Genomic DNA, 24,789 nt, shown 5'->3' on the forward strand with positions numbered 1-24,789 from the left:
TCTCTTGAGTTTTTAGTCTAATAGAAGGGTTTACACCTTGAAGAAGCCACATGCAAACCCATAAAAATTCCATCCAAGTTTCATCATATCAAGCTTTGAGAATAAATCTTTTTGAAGAGGAAGTCAATGTTACATGATCTCTATTTTGTTATATGGTAGTTAGTATTATTGGGGTGCATAAGTCACACCTTGGTAATATTAAATAAAGATGGATGCATATGTTTTGTAAGTAATCTCATTGTTAGCTAGAATAAAGTAATTATTGTGCATGCATGTGATAGTAGTTAGTTTCTCTAGCATGACTCTATATATTAAAATGACTTACCAAATGAAAGGTGTCATGGATATTTATAATTAGGACGTATATTCTATTGAGAGGTTGTCCCCTCAAAAAATGTATTATGAAGATAATATTTTTTTTGTTTATTCATTTATGTATATATCTATGTTTAACTTATTTTGTTTTATAGGTTCATTACACCCAAACTTTGAGTCTAACTATCAATGGTTGGTTTATAAAACTAAGAAAGTACATCCAATGATTAAAGTTGGGGCTTGTTCTCTAGCAAGATGCTAAAAAGCAGGCGTCTTAAAATATATTCTCAAGGCATCTATGATGAAATAGTAGAAGGGAACACTTGAATAAAATAACAAACTGCATTATGTTTCAAATTTATCTGTTTCGTAATCTTTTGACTGTGATAATAACAAATTCAATTTAATAAGATCTTAACATCAACAATATGTGGATAATATTAAAGTTCAGATTCTTCAGCATCACAAAAAAGATATTTCATGTTCTAGACGACTTCAAAATTTGTTTAAATTTAGATTGTAATCTTCAAGTATGCTTTGAGCTTTCTATTATCGTAACGCTGTTTTGACAGTCTTTTATTTCCTATTTCTTGACATTTTATTCACTGCCTCTTTCTTTATATCATTTCTTTTACATTGATTCAATTAAAAAAAAGAGAAGTCATATCTGAACTCAGTAGTGGTGCCCAAAATTGATCAAATTTGTCTCATACTTCTTTCGATGTGATGCTCTTTGCAGTATGAAACAATAGCTTAGAATTTGTTGGGCAGAGATTGCCCAGAGAGGAAGGCCTTCAACAAGACGAGGGATCTCTCTGGCTGAGAGAAGGGAACTTTATGAGCTGCTCCTCTCACTGTTGCAAATGTCAGAATGTTGCTGTATACCTGTGTCCATCCTGCCACCTGCAAAATTCCAGCATGTTTTTTATGTAGATAAGCACGGATATTGAAAGGGTCTTGATCCCTCGTACAAAGAGAAAGATAAAATATTAAGCCCAACAGATTAACAAACAACAAAACCCAAACCTATTAACCAAATTGATTTAAAATAATGATTCACTGAAAGATAATTGTCTTCTTTTAACAGAAATGTACCTGCTTCCCTTCAAACCAGACACTGTAAGGAACCGTTGTGTTCAGCTGCATATCTGAAGCAAGACTGGTTATCAATGTCCTTGTCCCTGTTAGAGGAATCACTGAATCCTGATCTCCACTGTTTATATACCCAACACAACAAATTTTTTAAAGCCCAATACAATTAAAGTTAAACATAAAGCGTGGAGTGTAAACAATAGAAATCAAGAGGCTGAAACTCACTTTTTATAAGTGATTCAATGATGTATTGAATTCAATTTTTTTATTTATTTCAGATGAATAATGGTTTGCACAGGTTTACTTTTGTATAAAAATGAATGATTCACTTAACATTAGTTGCATCTAAATGATATTCACAATATACTTGAATCTATTAATTATTTATTTTTTCAATAAACAGTGAGAATATTACCTATAAATTAATACTCTTATACCAGTAATTACAAGTTTACCCAGCAACCCTGTGGTAGGTATCTCTACATTCAGTTGATCGTATTCAAGCATGCTGTGAATCAAAACCAGGTTAAATTGTTAGATATCTGGATAAATTATATTTATAGAAGGTTTAATATATATGGGTATTACAGTAGAATGAGTGAATATGTTTCTGAGTAGCATTAACTGTGAAAACTTTATGTCTACTACCTTTGTGTAACAATTTCAATTCCACTAGACCCCTTGAGAAATTACAAGATAATTTTTTTTTTGTAAAAATCTTATTACTACAGACAGGGGATTTCAGATTTACTCGCTGCATGCCTTCCAGCTACTGATGCCTCCGACGAGGCGCGCATGGAATGCCTTGTGTACTTCCGGCCTATTCAGATATGTTGTAGCTTCGTCCTGAACACAAACGTCTGGCTTCTTCTAGCCCATGCTTCAATAATTTAGTGAAACTTTTGTGATTGCATATAGCTTTCACATGAAATTAATGAAAGCTACAAGGTACCTGAGCTCTGAGCAAATTAGGCTGCATGAGGAGGGAGGAGAAACATTTGTTGAGAGTCACATCGTAGACGTCGACGTATCGACTGACTTCCATGTCGACGATTGCGTGGATCTGCTGACAGGTGTTAGAAATGCTGCCTCTAAAATATTCATCCATATAGCGAGCGTCGTTGCAGTCTTTAATCATCATTTTGTATGTGGGGTCAGATATGAGACCGTGTGACCAGTAGTATTCCGCTCTTGCATTAAAATCTGTATAGAAATCCAGTAATGGGTTGCCTATCTGCATATTTTCCCATCACAACGGGAGCTTAACAGTGATCATAGCAGATTGGAATAGCAGCTTTCTAACAAAGTCAATGCCTGCTAGCTTTAGTAAAAATGGTGAATATTTTAAGCTATGGGTGTGTACCCTTTTGCTCTATTCGTATCAGTGAAGTCATTTTAACACCCCATTCAGATTAGAAGTAAAACCTTACTTTTGTCTAACTACTGGTCCGTATTTCTGGTTGGAAAAATTTTAGAGGCTGCTTGTTTGTAATGGACATAGTAATAACATTTGGGTTAGCGTGGGGGCAACTTGTTCGTAGATGATGGGAGATATAGGATATTTGAATCACCAATGCCGTAGCTAGAGGATAATCATAGAGATTGAATGAGTGATTGATTTTAATTGTATTCATGAGATTAAATAGTCTATGGGACTAAGAAAATATCTTTAGTTTATCTTCAGATTCTTTTCGATGTTGGATTTTCTATTATTAATTTTGGCTACGAAGCTGTTTTTCTGATTAATTCTATCATCTTCAAGTAATTGGTACATGTTTTTAACCTTCAAGTTGTTTTTGTATTGAGTATGGATATCCTCATAAGCTGCACATTCCATGATGAAGTGTCATTCCGTTTCCACCGTTCTCTTATTGCAGAATATGCAAGCTCTTTCTTCCCAAGTTTCCTTGGGTATCTTCCACCTACCGATCTCACACCTATGATGATATGATCCCGTATTCAATTATGCAACTAAAAACCTCGCTTTCCCTTTAATAGCTGCCCTCAAATATGTTTTTTCATCATGGACCTTACCTGGGTTAAAATCTTTGATGTAGTATGCCTTTGTTTGCCCAATCTGATTTGTCCAAATCGCTGTTCTAAATTTTTCAGTCACATATTTTTTATTTTGTCATTAGAGTTAGGATATTCTTGCAAATTGATGCCCCACTTGTTCATCCAGTTGTTCTGCTTCATCCAAGTTTTCTTTTTACAACTTAGGACCTCCTCCACAACCATTTTGGGCCAACGATGGTTATCCATGTTTTCAACCTTCTTTAAAAAACTTACCAACCGAATTCTCACTTCTGCCTCTAATGGAAAAGTTCTTGCTTCAGTCAAGAGAATTTCATATGGAACCATGGTATTAACTTTGAAATTGGTTGTGATTAGATGTTTCTGAATTCTTTTTAGCTGTCTCCAACTGTACTTTGACATGCTGCTTTCCCACACTTCACAACCATAAAAGACAACCAGTGTGAGTAGCAAACAAAAAAGTGTATTCTTGGTTTTCTAATATTGAAGTTTAGGTTTTTTGCACCTATGTTGGAGTATGAAGCTTTCCAGTGTCCCTATATCTTTTTTGTTCTACATATCTTCCAACTGAGCTTATAGTGGAAGTCAATCCCAAGATATTTCTACTTTTTCACTATTTCAAGCAGCTGCCTTCAAAAAGAAAGGTAATTTTCTTTTCTATTCAATGAGAAAATCATGATTTTGGTCTTGGTGATGTTCACTTGCATCCCAATCTCTTGACAAAAGTGTTTTAAGGCTTCCGGATGTTCTCTCAACCTGTGAGCGGTTTTTGAAATTAAGATAAGATCAACAACATATAAAATAGCTTCACCACATAATCTGTCTTGCTTAACCATGCTTCCAATTTATCAATTCATAGAGCAAATAATGTGGGAGATAGAGTGATTGGACAAGTAGGTTGGTAGTAGATCAGCCCACCTACTTGAGTGAGAGGAGTTGTAGCTTCCTAGGACCCTGCCAATGACTTTGGTAGTGTCGTGAGAAAGTGGGTTAAAAATAGGGTACATCAGATGCCATTAATACAGATATCGGTTTAAAACACCTTGGATTCTAAGGCTCAGGCCAGAATGACCATGTTCTTCCTAATCACAGCCTCTGGCTTGATAGACCCAGAAGTCCATCTGTGTATTGGAACATAAATAGGTTTGCATTTTCATACACTAGTGGCGGTAACAGAACAATCCAAATTTCTTCATAGTGTGCCAAATAGAAAAAGTATGAACATAATCAAAACCCATAATCTTAAATGCCCTCTTGGAAAGAAGAATACTAATAAATTTGGTTTCTCCATCTCGCTGACCCTACTTTAACCTCTTTTAGAACATTGACATTTAATACAACATAGAATAATACTTACAGCTACACCCTTCAAATTGAAGACCTTCTGTTTTCTGTTGGTCCTGACAATAAGATCTGCCAACTGAGGAATATAGTGCCCTGCTTCAAAACAGAGGCAATAAAACACTAAAATCTGTATTTACAGAAAATATTCTGCAATTCAGTTGAACTTGCCACATATATCAGCTATGGAATTTATTAAGGTGAACCTAAGCTTCAGTCACAAAATTCACCTGCATAGCTTTCCCCTGTCAAATAAAGCTCTCTGGTTTTGAACTCTGGAAACTTTTTGAACCATCCCAGAAGAAATCGCAGGTTATCATTGGCTGCAAATCAATCAAAACATGAGAAACATCGGGTATAGAAATATGATGGAAAAGCCATCATGTTGTTACTGTATCTGAGCATAGATACAGTATATAAATGAGTGCTAATTACCTGTTAGAGTGTCATTCACACCCACATAGTAAGTTGGATCACTAGAATAAGAAAATCCAACTGCTGCAGGACTCTCCAAATACAGAACATTTGCTTCTGCACAGGTCAAAGTTTACCATTCGCCTCAGCTATTAAGAGACATACAAAATTGTGAACTAGTATGCATTTTAAACATATTGCCACCTCAATGCAATAATAGAATCATCTGATTAGTAACCCAATATACCTTTGTTCCAACTATAGCCATTTCTGATCAATTTGTTTTCGTTTGGTTGAAATGGGCCATTTTCAGAAAATGCCCCAATAAGTGATGAACAACCTGGCCCTGTGATTTTCAAGTTGTAGATCCAAACAGTGATGATATCAGAACGAAATTATTCAAAATAAGCAAAGAAGTGCATAAGGAGAATATCATCCTTTTCCTATAATTAGGGACCAAATCTAGGAGAACTTAAGGGCCTTTCAGAAGTTGCTCAAGGAAGACCATCAAGCAATGCAATCAAGTCTCATGGTATTGCTTTCAATCTCACAAACAAAGACTCCTATTCTAAACAGTTCTCAACCTTGTTACTTTATATGTCCTTATTTGGATGGACAAGACAAGACCTACCTGTTTCTTCTCAAATAACAAGCAATTTTAAGAGTTTAGATAGCCATTCACTCACCTCCATTGAGCCAAAGAACCAAAGGCTTCAAATCTGGTTCAGTCTCTGCTTCAACAAAGTAATAGAACAGAGCCCTGTCACTTCTTTGGTCTACTGTGACATATCCTGCATATTGTTTGAAGGGCACAGGTGGTTGTCCTGGAAGACTATCCACCACATCACTTTGAGGAGCTGACAAGACTTTTATGAAGAGCAATGCTAAAATGGTTACTGTCACCTTCAATTCACAGGTCTGCCCACGAGGAACATGCATATTGAAGGACATGGTGTCCATAAACTACTTTGTCACTGAAAGATTCAGTTCTAAACTGTATACTTGAATCAACTGGGCATTGTGGCTGGATCCATCAAAGTTTGTACCTTTGACTCTGAGTTTAGGCGTGCCACTCATGAATGGATAAAGATAACAAATAATGGGCCAGAATTGCATTACAGAGTCGTGCCAATTCCAACTTCATCGAATAATCCAATGCCTTATTTGGATTCCTCTGGTGAGAAAATAAATATAACCTTTTTTGGTAAAGCCGTTGAGTATTTCAAAGAGCACAAGTTGCAAAACCTATGTTGCTTGGCAATGAAGTTTTCTTAGTTTTATAAATTAAGCGAAGCAAACAAATTTCCACAATATGAACTAATCTATCACACTTATGAGTTGAAATTTGGCCCATTTGGAGACTTTTAAAAAGGTGCCATAGCATCATGACAGGGTATAAAGAATTAGGTGGGCACTCATACTCGAGGGGAGAGGGGCCTTGGCTCAAGAAAGATATGACATTTGTGAGTCTGCAAGTCAACCGACCAGGACATAGAATCCTCCTTGTACTCTGCCCATATAAGTTTAAAAGGAAGAATATATGTATTGGTTTATGGATTGCTCTTTATCTATACCATATTCCATATAAGCACACCTTTCTTTATATCAGATGAATAGAATAAGGTTCTTCGAGGTGTTTTTGTTGTAGGTTCAATTTATATCATAGGAGTAAGGTCATTTTGTGAAATGGTTATAGAATGCATATATCTATAGTGTCTATTATAATTCCAGTTTATAATATATATTAAGGGTGGTGTCTTGTGGTGGGCCCATAAACATCATTGAAATGGATGTGGGGCCACCACAATGCACTACCCATAGTGTATATTATAAAGTCAATTTATAATATACACTACAAATGATACATTGTGGTGGCCCCATAGACATCGTCGAAATGGTTATGTGGCCGCCACAATGCTTCCATACGTAGTGTATATTATAAATTGGACTTATAACATACATTACGGATGGGTGCATTGTGGTGGCCCCATAGATGCCACCGTGTTTTGTTGTAAGTTCATTTAAATTAAGTTTGAATCTATTCTTATTGGTAGGTGAAATATTGAAAATAAATAAAAATTTGTCGGTTTTGAAATTTATATTTAAGTTTTGATCAAGATAATCAATTATTCTTGATTGTATATGATTTCTATTTCTTGGTATTAGTATTTTAGTCTTACTTTAATTATATTATAAACAAGTATAAAATTTAATATTTAAATATTTTTTATAGATAAGAATTTAGGTTCAGTCGATAGAGTATTCTTTTAGTCATTAAATTTGCAATATCAAATATGAGGTTCAATTTTTTACTTTGTAAAGGAAGTTTATAATTTAATATATTTTTTACAAAATATTTTAACTAGTCTATTTTATATTTTTCATTTTATTTAAATAATAATAGATTTGTTAGTGGGAGTTGACTAGCCATCATAATATTTAAATGTTGAGGTTTGATAAAAATGTATGGTCTAGGAGTTTAACTTCTCTTTTAAATTAATAGTGGGAGCCAATACACAATTTAAAAAGATACTATTATGTGCATTTGTTAATGAATATTTTGTAATTAGGTGATTGATTATAAAATGGTAAATTCAACCACAACTATGGTGAGATTGTATCTCTCCTCACAAAGGGGAGGCTGCCTTCTTGTGGTATCTTAACAACTAGTATCTAAACTACACTATATTCATTAACATATTCAAGGGGTGTTACATTCATCTTACCCTCTTGCTTCAAGGTAGATGTTCTTTCTATTCTCTTATTTCATAATAGACTTTCTCCTTATTACAACTAGATACTAACTGATATCCAATACAATTAGACGTAAGGATAACTGAAAATTTTACCAACAAGTTCTAAATAACTAAGAACAAGAAACTAACGCAAGCCCAAAGTCTTATGTTGCTTCCACCAATTGATCAAATGAACAATATTGTGACGTACATGCAACACAAAGTATCACATGCAATCCAATTTTAACTACTCTAAATTGATAATAGAAAATAGCACAAAGTCTTCGACTATTATGAATTACACAACAAGATCTTCAATCAAAATAATGTAGCACAAAGTCTACAAAAAGAGATTCAACTATCTTTAAACAAATACCTTCTTCACAACGCACAATTCAATCGATATAAGAGAATGAAACGAGAATGACAGACTAACAATCTCACTTCATCAACACACTAAATCCAAAACAAAGGTTGGATGCTAATCTACTTTCTATATTGATTGAAATTTTGATTTATAAATCAAGTTCAAAGTCTCAAATTGCTCTTCAAAACATTAGACTTTTGATGAAAAATTAAAGATGATATTTACAATGAGGCTTCCTCCTTTATATAGAGGAAAGCATTCAACAAAAATAGGAAATCTACAACTAATTTGACTTATTCAAGAGTAAAGTCCTATTTGAATTTGGACTTGTGCTCTTCTTACATGTAAATTTATATGTACAAAAAATGTGTAAAATGTTAATAACCAACTACAAACTATATAACTTGAAAGCATGAAAAATGCTTGTGTCCAGAGACATGTCTTGATCATCTTCGTTCTTTTTCAATAACTCTTCAAATTTCTAGGTAAACATGGAGTGTAAACAATAGAAATCAAGCTGTTTGAATTCATTTTTATTTATTTATATCAGATGAATAAGGTTTGCACAAATTCATTCTTTCATTAAAATGGATGACCCACTTAACATTCATTACATCTAAATAATATTCACAATATACTTGAATCTATTAATTATTTATTTTTTCAATAAACAAAAAAAATATTACCATAAATTAATACTCTTATACCAGCAGTTACAAGTTTACCCAGCAACCCTGTGGTAGGTGTCTCTTCACTCAGCTGATCGTATTTAAGCACTGTGTGAATCAAAATCAGGTTAAATTGTTAGATCTATGGATATATTATATTTATAGACGGTTTAATATATATGGGTATTACAGTATAATGAGTGAATATGTTTCTGAGTAGAATTTTTTTAGCATAAACCGTGAAAACTTCATGTCTACTACCTTTTTATTACAAGATTATTTATTTATTTTTGAAATTATATTACTGCAGACAGGGGAATTCAGATTTACTCGCTGCATTCCTTCCAACTACTGATGCCTCCGGCGACGCGCGCATGAAATGCCTTCTGTACTTCTCGTCTTCAACACAAACGTCTGGCTCTGCTCTTTCGGTTTCTATTGTGGGCCTGTTCTTCTGATAGCCAATGCTTCATTAATTTAGTGAAACTTTTGTAATTGCATATAGCTTTCACATGAAATTAATGAAAGCTACAAGGTACCTGAGGTCTGAGCAATTTGGACTGCATGAAGAGGGAGGAGAAACATTTGTCGAGAGTCACATCGTATCTGTCGATGTATCGACTGACTTCCATGTCGAAGATTGCGTGGACCTGCTCACAGGTGTTAGAAATGCTGCATCTGTAATATTCATCCATATAGCGAGCGTAGTTGCAGTCCTTAATCATCATTTTGTATGTGGGGTCAGATATGAGACCGTGTGACCAGGAGTATTCTGCTCTTGCATTCAAATCTGTGTAGAAATCTAGTAAGGGGTTGCCTATCTGCATATTTTCCCATCACAACGGGAGCTTAACAGTGATCACAGTGATCATAGCATGTTTTTAACTTTCAAGCTGTTTTTGTATTGAGTATGGATATCTTCATAAGCTACATATTTCATGATGAAATGTCATTCTGTTTCCACTGCTCTCAGAATATGCAAGCTCTTTCTTCCTAAGTTTCCTTGGGTATCTTCCATCCACCAGTCCTAGAATTATGATGATATGATCTCATCCTCAATTGTGCAACTAACAACCTTGCTTTCCCTTTAATAGCTGCCCTCAAATATGTTTTTTCATCATGGTCCTTACCTGGGTTAAATTCTTTCATGTAGTATGCCTTTGTTCACCCAATCTGATTTGTCCAAATGACTGTTCTAAATTTTTCAGTCACATATCTTTTTATTTTGTTATTAGAGTTAAGATATTCTTGCAAATTGATTCCCCACATGTTCATCCAGTTATTCTGCTTCATCCAAATTTTCTTTTTACAACTTAGCATCACCTCCACAACCATTTCGGCCCAACAATGTTATCCATGTTTTCAACCTTCTTTAAAATACTTACCAACCAAGTTCTCACTGCTACCTCTAATGGAAAAGTTCTTGCTTTAGTCAAGAGAATTTCATATGGGACCATGGTATTAACTTTGAAATTGCTTGTGATTAGATGTTCCTGGATTCTTTTTAGCTGCCTCCAATTGTAGTTTGACATGCTGCTTTCCCACACTTTGCAGCCATAAAGGACAAGCAATGTGACTAGCAAACCAAAAAGTGTATTCTTGGTTTTCCAATCCCGACATTTAGGTTTTCTGCACCTATTTTGGAGAATGAGGCTTTCCAACCTCCCTATATCCTTTTTGTTCTACAAATCTTTCAACTATGCTTATAGTGGAAGTCAATCCCAGGGTATTTCTATTCTTTCACTATTTCAAGCGGACTGCCTTCAAAAAGAAAGGTAATTTGCTTATCTCTTCTATTCAATGAGAAAATCATGATTTTGATCTTTGGTGATGTTCACTTGCATCCCAACCTCCTAACAAAAGTGTTCTAAGACTTTTAGATGTTCTCTCAACCTGTGAGCAATTTTTGAAATTAAGATAAGATCATCAGCATATAAAATAACTTTACCACACAACCTGCTAAATAGATACCTTCCTCATCTGTTTTGCTTAACCATGCTTCCAATTTATCAATGCCTAGACCAAATAATGTGGGAGATAAAGTGATTGAACCAGTAGCTTAGTAGTAGATCAGCCTACCTACTTGAGTGAGAGGAGTTGTAGCTTCCTAGGACCCTGCCAATGACTTTAGTAGTGTCGTGAGAAAGTGGGTTAAAAATAGGGTACATAAGATGCCATTAATATAGATATCGGTTTAAAACACCTTAGATTCTAAGGCTCGGGCCAGAATGACCATGTTCTTCCTAATCTCAGCCTCTGACTTGATAGACCCAGAAGTCAATCTGTATATTGGAACATAAATAGGTTTGCATTTTTCATATACTAGTTATGGTAACAGAACAATCCAAATTTCTTCATAGTGTACCAAATTGAAAAAGTACGAACATAATCAAAACCCATAATCTTAAATGCCCTCTTGGAAAGAAGAATACTAATAAATTTGGTTTCTCCATCTCGCTGACCCTACTTAAACCTCTTTTAGAACATTGACATTTAATACAACATAGAATAATACTTACAGCTACACCCTTCAAATTGAAGACCTTCTGTTTTCTGTTGGTCCTGACAATAAGATCTGCCAACTGAGGAATATAGTGCCCTGCTCTCAAAAAAGAGGCAATAAAACACTAAAATCAGTATGGTGTACAGAAAATATTCTTCAATTCAGTTGAACTTACCAGATATATCAGCTATGGAATTCATTAATGTGAACCGAAGCTTCAGTCACAAACTTCACCTGCATATCTTTCCCCTGTCAAATAAAGTTCTCTGGTTTTGAACTCTGGAAACTTTTTAAACCATCCCAGAAGAAATATCAGGTTATCATTGGCTGCAAATGGACTAAAACATAAGAAACGTGGGGCATATAAATATGATGGAGAAACCATCAGATTGTTACTGTATCTGAAGATAGATACAGAATACGAATGAGTGCTGGTTACCTGTTAGGGTGTCATTCACACCCACATAGTAAGTTGGATCACTAGAATAAGAAAATCCAACTCCTGCAGGACTCTCCAAATACAGAACATTTGCTTCCGCACAGGTCAAATTTTACCATTCGCCTCAGCTATTAAGTGACATACAAAATTGTGAACTAGTTTGTATTTTAAATATATTGTCACCTCAATGCAATAAATTCTCAAAAAACGTGTTTCTAAAATCTTATGATAGAATCATATGATTAGTAACCCAGTGTACCTTTGTTCCAACTATAGACATTTCTGACCAATTTGTCTCCCTTGGGTTGAAATGGGCCATCCTCACAAAATGCCCCAACACCGAATGATGAACAACCTGGCCCTATAATTTTTTCAGTTGTAGATCCAAACAGTGATGATAACAGAATGAAACTATTCAAATAAGCAAAGAAGTGCACAAGGACAAGATAATGTCACGAATCGTTTTATTTAATATTGTGCAATTTAAAGATCTAATGTGATTTTGAAATTTAAAATAGATTAGATCATTCATAATCTAGTATGAGGAAATATAATATGCTTTTTACTCCTGCAAATGATATGAAATTTAATATTCTTTTGGGTTTGTCAATGCTGATAAAATTTTGAGTGCAAGTAATGCAGGATGAGGTGAAGGAGGTCGAAGGCGAGAACATGAATCAGGTAGAATTGCTTTTAACTGAACGACTTCAATAGAAAAGGGAATCTTTCACACACCACATTAGGATTTATAATTTGCATCTTGAAAATGTGGATGATTTAAATGATCTTATGGAGTGTTTGTTCAAACTGAAATGATGAAATTAGAATGAGTAGTAGATTGATTTAAATAATTATACATGTGTATTGATTGCATGATGTGAGTGGCGATTGAATTGAATTTTAGTTGCATGAGTAATGGTGAAATATTAAGCTTTATGGTTAAAAGAGATAAATGTGTAGATGATTCAAAAACGAATATCGACCCTAGGTTTTTATGTCCTTCTTGTTCAGATATGTAAATGTATGAAAAGAGTACTTACGAGTTTAAATTTTGTAAATTGAATAATAAGTCTAATATATATATATATGAGAAATTTATTCAATCATATACATATATCAATGTCCAATTATAATGAAATTTGATTTCGTCAAGACTTTTGTTTATACATATACGTAATCATTTGAGATCAAAAATATATACGCATTATGTGTATATGAATTCTAATGATAGTTCGATCACAGATTTATAGATAAGAGTGTAATTATCAAAGATGTAAATAGGTTTGAGGAATAATCTATTTTATAAAAATCCATAATATATATATATATATATATATATATATATATATATATATATATATATATATATATATATATATATATATATATATATATTTAATATTTAATTATGTTTAAGTGATTATCTTCTTGATTTATGATCATGACCATTCGAAATAATGTATTGTATTTATGAAATTAAACTAAGTAATGAAAATTCGATATATATATGTCAAAGAAAGGGTTTATTTAAAAAAAAAAAAGTTTAATGTTAATATTAAAAGAAGAGTCATTTAATATTATCACTTTATTAAACATACCATATTACACATATAATATAATATATCCCTTTATAAAACATAATAACATAGGGTGGCGGGTTGAACAAGGTGGTTGACCATTTAAAGCAAATGGAATAGCCGCTTTGGTCAATGTAAACTCCTCCACCCATGGTAGCCGCTATGATAGGTTTGCTAACAGTCTTCCTCCACCCTCGGTAGCTGTTGATTAAGCTTTAAACATAGGTCAACGTGGAGGCAAAGATGTTTAGGTGGGCGTAGCTTAAAGGAGAGACCACCGCCTACCACCACTACCGCTATCAAACATAAACAACGTATAAAACACTCCCTCCATCTACGGTGGTCGCTGTCAAGGCAATTACACAGCACGATGGAGACTTAAACACTCCCACGACTTGGCATGCAACATCATCTCTGCGGTGGATAAGCTGAAATCGACAGAGTCTATGCAGCAATTAAGCTCCAACTGAAATGGTTGGAGGTTTTAAACAATAATAATCGAACTTGCCACTTAACAAGGATGATATTTAATCCAACTACTGCGTGGAGAATACAGTTACAACCACATAGTGGAACAGTAAATTAGACCCAGAGGATAGCAGCAAACATAGCCACAGATTTGAATAAATAGACGTATGCACACACTCATTTTGGTCATTCTTTTCTCACATGAGATTAGAAGAACGAATTTCTTGAAGGGAGAGTTAGATTAGTTTGATAGAGAAGAAGATTAGTTTGATAGAGAAGAAGAATAGTTTGATAGAGAGGAAGAATAGTTGGATAATATCGTAGAGATTGAGCGATAGAGAGATAGTTGGATAGAGATAAGAATAGTTGGAGAGAAAGAGAGACTTGCGATCAAGGAGTCAAATCATTTGACGAAGAATGACAAGGTCAAAAGCTTACAATCCACTCTAAGTTTCCAAGAGGTTAGAATCCTTGTTTTTCATTTCATTTTTAATTGTTAAATTTGATATAAAATGTGTAGAAAAGGAAGTTTAGATAATAGATATGTACGTCCAAATGGGTATCGATTATTAATATTGTATTTGAAATGCTTTGTAAACCATTGTGGAATAGAAGAAAAGAATTTAGAGAAAAGATGATGTTAATATCGTACTTTGCACAAAAATATTTAGTTTTAATTCTATTTTTAGAATGTGTTTACGTACTTTTGTTTACATATGAGATTAATCTCATACATGTTTAACACCTTCTATTGTATGTACTTTATTTTAGACGAAAGATTGATTCTAAGATTATTGCTTGTAGAGGTTTATCGTTTTTATGAAAAATTGTCTTCGAAAGATATATTAGACAAGTAATGATTAGTAAGCAACAAAAATGATATCTCTATTTTTGTTTTAAAAGAAAGATTGTATTCTCAAAAGAATTTGTGTTTGAGGGAATCAAGCTAGGGTTAAGCTTGAGTTGGAAAAATTTACCTTTCGGGACGGGTGCCGAATGTGGATGCTTTAGGGAGAATAGTTGTTTTTTCCAACTATTATTTTGCTGTGCATGGCATATACTCGGCCGAGTTATTGTTTGAATTATCCGTAGAAAAAGATGGAAATTCCTTATTTATACTCTCTACCACATCCTAGTATGATAGCGAATGCTTGTTTCTTAGAATGAAATAGGAAAAATGAAAATGCATATATCATCTAGGCATGCACTAGATTCCCTCTTGCTTTCGAATTCTTTGGTTAAACCAATTCGTGCAGGGTCGGGTATTCTTGATTGACCAAGAATTCTGGGGAAGTGTAAGCTTCAAGGTTGGGCGGAAAAAGCGCCTGATTCTTGTTCTCGTCTGTGTTCGAAAGACAAAAGGAAGCGACTCAGACTAAAGATCGACGGATGTATCTTCTTGTATAATCTTAAGGCTATTTGGAAGCCTAAGTAGGAAATAAGAACTTCTTTGTATTGGATATTGTATCATTCATGTGCAGTATTATGATATATTCGATGTTTCCTTATATCTTGTATAAAATATGCTTAGAGATTGAAATTTTAAGTTTATTTATGAATAAAGCATAGTTTAGGGTTAGATCCTCGATTGATGTCTTTACAGATAAAGACTCCTATTCTAAGAATCTAAACAAAGACTCCTATTCTAAATAGTTCTCAACCTTGTAACTTTATATGTCCTTATTTGGATGGACAAGACAAGACCTACCTGTTTCTTCTCAGATAACAAGCAATTTAAAGAGTTTAGATAGCCATTCACTAACCTCCATTGAGCCAAAGAACCAAAGGCTTCAAATCTGGTTCAGTCTCTGCTTCAACAAAGTAATAGAACAGAGCCCTGTCACTTCTTTGGTCTACTGTGACATATCCTGCATATTGTTTGAAGGGCACAGGTGGTTGTCCTGGAAGACTATCCACCACATCACTTTGAGGAGCTGACAAGACTTTTATGAAGAGCAATGCTAAGATGGTTACTGTCACCTTCAATTCATAGGTCTGCCCACGAGGAACATTCATATTGAAGGACATGGTGTCCATAAACTACTTTGTCACCCAAAGATTCAGCTCTAAACTTTATAGTTGAATCAACTGGGTGTTGTGGCTGGATCCATCAAAGTTTGTACCTCTTGACTCTTCAATGCAGAAGCTCACAAAAAAAAGTCACAACTTTGTACCTATGGCTCTGAGTGCAGGTGTGCCACTGATTAATTGATAAAGATGACGATTAATGGGCCAGAATTGCATTTTAGAGTCATGTCAATTCCACTGTAATCCAATAATCCAATGCCTTCTTTCGATTCAATCAACATAACCTTTTTTGTAAAGGCATATTGAGTATTTGGAAGACCACAAGGTGCAAAAACTATGTTGCTTACCAATGAAGTTTTATAAATTAAGTGAAGCAAACAAATTTCCACAAAATGAACTAATCTATCACACTTGCAAGCTGAAATTTGGCCCATTTGGAGACTTTTTTGAAGGTGCATGAGCATGAGAGGGTATAAATGATTAGGTGTGTACTCCTAGTTGAGAGGTGGCCTTGGCCCACGAAGATATGACATTTGTGGGTCTGCAAGTCAGCCGACCAAGAAATAGAAGCCTCCTTGTACTCTGCCAAGATAAGTTTAAAAGGAAGAATATACGTATTGTTTTATGGATTGCTCTTTATCTATACCATATTCCATAGAAGCACACCTTTGTTTACATCACATGGTGTTTTTGTTGTAGGTTGAATTTATATCATACGAGTAGAATAAGATTTTTGATAGACACTCTTGTTTTGTTGAAATGGCTATAGGACCACCACAATGCATCTGTCTAGTGTATATTATATGTCGAATTTATAATATATACTATGACAATGGTGTATTGTGGTGGGTTCATAGATATGGCTGAAATGATTACAAGGTCGCCACAATGCATTCGTCCATAATGTATATTATAAGTTCAAATTATAATATACATTACGTGTAATGTATTGTAGTGGTCTCTGTTGTTCACCAAAAGTGATAACCCAAGTATACCTGCAAATCTATCTATGAGATAGCCAATCTCAATCAATGAAACACCTCAGGGCTTGGACAACATGACAAGGATATGAATCCTTCTACTCTTCAGGCTCTGCAAAACCTAGGCGGGTATACCTTTGATGCATTTAATCAGACCTATTACACACAAGACTGCATCAATCAAAAGCAGATGGATCTCAAAAGGTTCAAAAACTAAGAGATAACTGCAGATGGGCTAGATCCACACTTGCAACTCAACATTTTGAATCATGAGATGGAGGGACACTTTCACATAACATAAAATATAAAAGATATTCTGATTTTGGATTTTTAAATGGTGTTCTGACAACCTTTCAATATTACAAGAGACCAGTGCCTTATCCAGGCCACAGAGTCATGCATAAAACTGGATGAGAAATCTCAGATGCAAGTTCTTTTCAACATTAAATTTTCAAGTATCAATGCCTTACATTAATACAATCCTCTATTCTGTCACAAAACCATACTTATATGTAGATATCCAATATGCATTCAAAATCATTAATGCTGGGTTTTAGGATTTAAATCCTTCCTTGAAGAATACCCAAAATACAACATTACACTCTTAGAGGAATCTAAAAGAGACAACTCAAATTATCCTTGATAATATGAAATTATATGAATCTGAGTACATCTTGGAGACAATTTCATGGAAACTCACACATGCCTTGCATATGTGTGAACCTGCAAACTTAAACTAAACCTACAGTAAAGACAACACTGAAAACATAGACGAACACACTGTCATTTGCATTGATAAAAGGATGTCATCAGTGGAACTTGCAATTTCGGATTTCTCCCTTGGAGCAAATCTCTCAAAAACTGGAACCCCTACAACTGAGAAGAATTCGGAATAAAAAGGAGGAGAGAAGAAAATCAAATCTGCAACTGAATTGCCAAGTGTCTCCTCTCTAACTGAATTTTGTTCTCATGGAAACTGCTTCTAAAATATCCCACATTTGTCAAAATTAACCTCATAATCGGATTCCTCACTCCGAGAGCTTTCCGAAAACATATAACACTTTATACTTTGGCAAAAAATTGAGCCCTGGGCGAATTAATCCTCAACATGGACCCATCATTTAAATTTTTCGAATTTCTCTATAGTTTAAACTATATCATTTAATCATTTTAAATTTGATTTTTTGCCTCCATTTATGCTCTGACGCCTTGCCACGTGGCAGGATCTGATTGGTCGATGGGGTTGACCGGACGCCACCTGGGATGACACCTCATCTTTTGCCACTTGTCGGCCACGTCACCGCCACTGGGCTGCTTGCTTGTATGCCACGTCATCGCCACTGGGTGCCACCTCACCGGGACCCGCCTGCTGGATCGCTGACTGTACCCACCACTTGTGTGCCACATGGACGGCTCTCGTTCACTTTCGCTATTTCGCGGGGTTTAAACTACGTGCATCTCCCTTCGCGAAATAGCGTGCACCGTTGATCTCTCTCGAACTTGCTCGCTCGTTAATCCGGCCTTCGTCTGCAAAATTTTGCCTGTCTGCCTCGGGAAGTGTGCCTGCGTGGGGTCCACTTGGTCTTCGTCGACTCACCTCCTCCATCGCCTCAGGAAGCGTGCTCGCGCATGGGCCCACCTTGGGCGCCCATAGGCACCTTGTGTCAAAAGCCTTTATGGCTTTGACATATTACTACTGTGCGTTTTTGGTTATAAATACCAGAAAATACCACTTTCCAGCCAATGTGGGATAAAGTGATTTGTCTGTAGGTGCACTTTTGGAGCTCTTTTCTGAGACTTTCATGGCGATTTCTTGATTTGATCGAAAATGTTGGTCTTCAAACAGCACGTGAGGGAGGGAAAATGTTGGCAAAGTCATAAACATTAGCTTTACACCAGCCAAATGCATTTGCAACATGTTTAATATGGCCTCCAAACAACCACACAAAGGGGTTTTCTATTGTTGAATGCATTTTAATGTTTCAAATCCCTTTGTATAGACAGTTACCTGGGGATTACTAAAGTCTTCTACAAGTTCTCCAACACCATGTTGCCCAATCTCCATTGCTATCTGCTGCACATTACTTCTCACACCTCTTTCTAATTTCATTTTGCTTGCTCTCTGTGATGGTTGTTACCACGTGGGAAGGGGAAGATTTTAGTATTGCTATTTGGTTGAAAGATTTAATTAATTTCCTTCAATCACCACTCCACATAGAATACACAGCAGGGAGGAGAAATGTCTGGCATTGCATTTGCCAAAAACATTTGCTTGAGAGTTTTTCTGTGTCGGCTGCTACCATGCCCCTTTTCAAAGATTTAAATGATTCATTTGCCATCTTCTATTACCACACAGGGAGGGAGGACTGTTGAAGCATTGCATTTACTTTAATGTTTTAATTGCTGCTCTTTCTTACAGCCCCTTTGCCAAAAACGTGATCAGCCATAGCATGGAGGAGAGGATTGCTATTTGCATTGGCTGGAGTTTATAAAGTCTTCTCTTTGTCAAACTTCAAGCATGGAGGATGTTGGCAAAGTCATGAAATTTGGCTTACACCTTCCACATTACATTTGGTTGAAAGGTTTAATGGCTTTTCACATGCCAATGCATTTAATTTGAAAGTTTAAATGGTCTTCTCACACCATGGCTGTCAAGTGCATTCACATTTTTTAATGCTCTTTTTTGTCGCTGAAGGAGGATTTGGCTCCAAACTCGCCAATTTTAAATTGCCTGAAGTTCATAATAACATCTTGAACTCTTATGACATGCCTCGTGATTATAATCCATATTTAGATATTCTAAAAATCTCTTAGTGAACAAAGTCGCCAATAAACTAATATGGCACAGGCATGAGCCAGGTCGGGCCCCAAAGTGGGTCCGACTAAAAAAAAATTCGTTTTAATGCAACTGACCCCTGGAATGCTTCATGAACCTCAAACATACCTCCGGAAATGATCGGCATCGTTTTCGGATCATTAATCCGCATTTTACAACCTTCAGGCAATTACGCCACATTTTTCGCATTTAATCGCGAAGACGTAATTTTCAAACCTGTCAAAACACCTTTCTGGAGCTCGCCATCTGACAGGTGTGTACTCTGATATACAAGGATAACTTCTACCAAACGGTTTCTCAAGACGAGTCCCGAGTGAAGAGATATTAATTTCCAAAAATGGCCAACTGGCTTTGTCGACACTGCAGACCTGATGAAGTCAATGTTCTGGCAACACATGATGCCTTTCTTAAAAATACCAAACGACCTCTGTAGGCCCTCAAATTTGGAACACAGGTACCTTTAAGTACATACTAAAACTTTGGATTCTCAGTTCGATCACAAGACTGACAGGGTGCAAACGGCGAGCTCACCAAAACGGCTACATTTACTAATATAACACTGGAGTGCGGATAACTGAATTTGATGGCAAAATGAGCTCTTTTGAAAAACCGATCAAACGGATTGATAAAGGCTTGAAATTTGAAATGTAGCTCACCACTTATACCAACATTACCCCAGAACAAACATTCTGAGATGACGCTCACCAGGACATTTTTACACTTGTGCAAACATCACAAACTACAAACGGATTGAGCTTTGAAAATTGAGCAAACGAATTCATAAGGACTTGAAATTTTGCAGACTGACTCATATTTATGCATAGAATTTAATCCATTTTGAAATTATTCATGACGATCAACAGGGCAAAAGATATAATCGCTCAAAGTAGGCTACTTAATAAAATTTACACTTGTGCCTAGAATGCACTTTCAGCTCACCCCTCGAAATGGGTACCTCATAAACTTATCCAAATTGAATTCTGAAAGTTGCACATCACTGAATAGGCCAAATGAAAGGTGTGGGACATGAATCCCGAGCCTTACCCTCTGAAAATCAACTGGCTTCATTTTACCCCCTTGCAAAGTAGGCCATTCAAACTGACTCATTCGGGTACTTTTCTGACATGCAGGGCAAAATTTTGAAATGGGCCTCTAAACTTAATTCAATTTTAATCAGTCCCAACAGTCTCATAAACACCGTCGAAATGGCTATGGAGCCACCACAATGCACCTATCCGTACTGTATATACTTATAATATACACTACGACGGGTGCATTGTGATGGCCCCATGGACACCATCATATTTTGTTGTAAGTTCATTTAAAGCAAGCTTGAATCTATTCTTATTAATAGGTGAATCATTGAAAATAAATAAAACTTTTTCGATTTTGAAATTTATATTTAAGTTTTGAGCAAGATAATCAATTATTCTTGGTTTTATATGATTTCTATTTTTTTGGTATTAGTATTCTAGTTTTAGTTTAATTATATTATAAACAAGCGCAAAATTTAATGTTTAAATATTTTTGATGGATAAGAATTTAGGTTTGTTGATAGTGTATGCTTTTAGAAATTAGATTGACAATATAAAATATAGGATTTAGTTTTTACTTTGTAACGGAAGTTTATATTTAATATATTAATACAAAATATTAAAATAGTGTATTTTATAATTTTTAATTTATTGAAATAATAATGGATTTGTAAGTGGGAGATTTGACTAGCCATCATAATATTAAAAAATGTAATTTTGATTAAAAAAAATGTAAGTGTCTAGGAGTTTAACTTCTCTTTTTTAAATTAATATGTCATAACCCTAAACTTCATGCAGTACTTTAAACATTTATTTTAAGTTGAATTAGAATGCTTAGGAATGAATTTCTTTACAAATACTAAAGTAAATTATATTCTTGATAAAAAATTACGTTTAAAACTAAATGTTAAAATATTTATTTTAACTATTATGTTTCAAATTCAAATGTTTTCTTTAGATATATAAAATAAAAATAAAAAGAACAATAATGATAAAGTGTATATATTTTATACATATAAAAATTGCATTTATGGATATATATATATATATATATATATTTATATATATATATATGTATATATATATGTATATATATATATATGTATATATATATGTATATGTATATATATATGTATATATGTATATATATATATATATATATATATATATATATATATATGTATATATATATATATGTATATAAATGTATGTATGTATGTATGTATATATATATGTATGTATGTATATACATATGTATGTATGTATGTATATGTATGTATGTATATATATATGTATGTATGTATGTATATACATATGTATGTATGTATGTATATACATATGTATGTATGTATGTATATACATATGTATATATATACATATATATATATATACATATATATATATATATATATATATATATATATATATATATATATCTTTTTATTTATGAACTAAATGTCTTCTTTAAAATGATATATTTTATTATAAAGTAATAATAAAGGGAATAATCATGCATAAGATGCATTATGGGAATAATCACGCGTAAAATGCATGAATGAGATAATCATAAAATGTATGAAGAGAATAATCATGCAGGGGATAATTATAAAATGAATGAAGGGATTAATTATAAAATGCGTGAAGGGAATCATGCATGAAATCCATGAAGAGAATAACCATGAAATGCATGAAGGGAATAATCATGAAATGCATGAAGGTAGACTTTCTATTTAAAAAGGGGAGTTTTCCAAATCATGGTAAGAGGAGATTACATTTTTCATTATTTTACCAACAAAAGAACTTAGCCAAATTTTGGAGAGAAAAACCCTCTTCTTGCTAGATTTTTGGATTTTGAAGAATGAATTGGTTTGTGGGCGGATTTGAATGAGGTTTATTGCATTGAAGTAGGAATTGAAAGGTCTTCAATGTTGTCCAAGAATTCTACAAATTATTTGATATGTTGGAAGTTCTTTGCATTTTCATTTTGGCGAAAAATGAGGTATGGCTTTTCATATCTTCTTCATTTCTTCATCTTTTGATTTAAAATTTGTTGCAAATTGATTGTAGTTTGATTTTAAGCATTCTCCGTTCTTAAATATTTTCATTTGAAAGAGTATATTATTTGTATGTTTTATATTTGGAAAATCATGGGTTTATATGGGGAAATGTTGCTAAACTTTCATTAGATTATGGGAAGGGAATTTTTAATGCATTTTTGTGTTGTTGGTTGCATGGAGACCAATGGGTTCTCTCAGATTTTGGTTTTGAGTATTTTGTACTTTTAAGCTTTTTGAGGTCCATCAATGGAGAATGGCCTCTTGGATTGGTTTTCATTTAAAAAGTGAATTTTATTCAAAAAATGGAATTTGAGTGTTTTAATGGCATAGTTTAATGTGAATTTACATTATAAATTCTTTTATTTGGCATGATTTGAGTTTTTCTTCATTCGGTTATGGTCATGCTAAGATAAACTTATAATCAAGTAAAAAGGGGTTAATCAAGTTTAGTAAAATGATGTGTCAATGTGTTCTTAATTATGTGTGATATTAAGTGTAATTATGTAATTTAATATTTTAACTAAATGGAGGTCCTTACATAATAGTGGGAGGCAATACACAAAAAAGATACTATTATGAATAGTTGAATGATACTATTAGATTAATGAGTGAGGATTTGATTTTGTGATCTACACCTCATACAACTCATGTATTAAGGATCAACATGTTCACCACAAGGTTTATTATTGCATACATTGTATACAAAGGACAAACCATGATACTAAATGTGTATCATGCATATTAATACGAAGATGTCATTTTAGAAAATTGATCCTAAATATTTAGAATAAAAATTTGATATCTTAATGATTTAAAAAAAAACCCTTTTAACAATTTTTTTTATTGATAAACTATATCATATTTAATTATAAAAAAAGCAAATTAACCTTCACTAAATTATATTATAATCTAACACAAAAGTTATACATTTCCCATTATTAATCCCTCTTAATTTATTTGTTATGAACATTTATGAACACATAACAAAAAAAATATTGCCTTAAACATACCAATACAACAAAAAATTATTATCATTGCCATTTCAGTTTCAAATTCTTCATACATAAACAAAACAAGTTTTGTAGTTAATTCAATTGGCTATAGTTTTATTGTAAATTGGAAGGATAGTCCCCCATTTTTTTAACATTTTTTGACCATAATTGACCCATTTGTGTACCATTATTGGTACCCATAGCACATGACTACTGGAGCAATTGTGCATAAGAATTGACAATTTTAAGTGCACGATTATTGGGGCATCTTTAAGCAGGTATCGAGCGACACTTTGAAATGTGTACCTTTTGACCCTTATGTGCATAACGAATCCCACAACATGCATCGTTACTACCCAAAAGCTAGAACAATAGCTATAAGCAATTAAGTCACATGTAGAGAAAACAACAACAAAAAATCGTCAAAATTCAATATACCGTTTAGAATCCATGGGTGCGCAAAGGTAGCTATAATGACTACTGGTACACTTCCCCTAAAACTGATTATAAAAAAATAAGTAATTAAAAGGTTGAAAATATGAATTATTGAGAATGGCTAAGTAAGAATTAATATAAATAATAACTAATTGATTCTAGTAAAGAGGAAAATAAAATTGCATCTTCTACCATGCTACAAGTCTATTTATGTAATAAGATATGCTAAAAACATACTCAATATTAACAAACTTACAAATAACCTCTATGATAGAGAACTACATTCGTCAACTTATGAATACCTTTATTAACTTATATTCACAACATTAACATCTTAAAACATTTCATCAACATCTACCTATATAACTTCAATAAATGTTTGTTAAATTTTGTTTTCAATTTTACATGTATTTGTTTTGACTTGGAAGGGCATGTTAATATAGTATTTCTCCTTTTTTGTATTAGCCTTAGATC

The 24,789-nt window shown here is 33.8% G+C and overlaps 3 protein-coding genes across 4 annotated transcripts; all 3 read right to left on the reverse strand.

Annotated features, from left to right (window-relative positions):
* Window positions 1-816: 816 nt before the first annotated feature.
* On the reverse strand, window positions 817-6,975 carry LOC131077088 (serine carboxypeptidase-like 45). Of its 2 annotated transcripts, none has more exons than XM_058014507.2 (10): window positions 5,883-6,975; window positions 5,444-5,542; window positions 5,218-5,313; window positions 5,013-5,105; window positions 4,799-4,878; window positions 2,360-2,641; window positions 2,159-2,277; window positions 1,823-1,915; window positions 1,411-1,528; window positions 817-1,218 (listed from the first exon to the last, which is right to left on the reverse strand). In XM_058014507.2, the coding sequence occupies exons 1-10, from the start codon at window positions 6,154-6,156 to the stop codon at window positions 1,069-1,071; spliced, it is 1,404 nt and encodes a 467-aa protein (XP_057870490.2). In that variant the 5' UTR covers window positions 6,157-6,975; the 3' UTR covers window positions 817-1,068. The 2 variants fall into 2 exon arrangements, with proteins under 2 accessions (XP_057870490.2, XP_057870491.2); XM_058014508.2 differs by having other exon boundaries at window positions 2,159-2,274; window positions 5,883-6,965.
* Window positions 6,976-8,405: 1,430 nt separating this feature from the next.
* Window positions 8,406-12,014, reverse strand: LOC131077089 (serine carboxypeptidase-like 45; the record flags this gene model as incomplete). Its single annotated transcript, XM_059211736.1, has 5 exons — window positions 8,406-9,420; window positions 9,506-9,787; window positions 11,486-11,565; window positions 11,704-11,796; window positions 11,909-12,014. Coding segments are annotated over 5 exons (714 nt in total), but the record flags the coding sequence as incomplete, so codon positions are not given.
* Window positions 12,015-12,135: 121 nt separating this feature from the next.
* LOC131858163 (serine carboxypeptidase-like 46) lies at window positions 12,136-16,059 on the reverse strand. The gene is made up of 2 exons (XM_059211251.1): window positions 15,717-16,059; window positions 12,136-12,269 (listed from the first exon to the last, which is right to left on the reverse strand). The coding sequence occupies exons 1-2, from the start codon at window positions 15,988-15,990 to the stop codon at window positions 12,151-12,153; spliced, it is 393 nt and encodes a 130-aa protein (XP_059067234.1). The 5' UTR covers window positions 15,991-16,059; the 3' UTR covers window positions 12,136-12,150.
* Between the last annotated feature and the right edge of the window lie 8,730 nt (window positions 16,060-24,789).

The sequence above is a fragment of the Cryptomeria japonica genome, chromosome 9 (assembly GCF_030272615.1).
Source record: "Cryptomeria japonica chromosome 9, Sugi_1.0, whole genome shotgun sequence".
In the NCBI taxonomy this organism is placed as follows: domain Eukaryota; kingdom Viridiplantae; phylum Streptophyta; class Pinopsida; order Cupressales; family Cupressaceae; genus Cryptomeria; species Cryptomeria japonica.

Coding starts and splice junctions, on each gene's coding strand:
- LOC131077088 (XM_058014507.2), bottom strand. CDS start 6,156: ATGGACACCATGTCCTTCAATATGCATGTTCCTCGTGGGCAGACCTGT. Junction 1,916..2,158: donor AGCTGGAAGGCATGCAGCGA/GTAAATCTGAAA, acceptor TTTGATTCACAG/CATGCTTGAATACGATCAAC. Junction 1,529..1,822: donor ATAAGAGTATTAATTTATAG/GTAATATTCTCA, acceptor GTATATAAACAG/TGGAGATCAGGATTCAGTGA.
- LOC131858163 (XM_059211251.1), bottom strand. CDS start 15,990: ATGGACACCATGTCCTTCAATATGAATGTTCCTCGTGGGCAGACCTAT. Junction 12,270..15,716: donor GGTTCTTTGGCTCAATGGAG/GTTAGTGAATGG, acceptor AAAAAATTATAG/GGCCAGGTTGTTCATCATTC.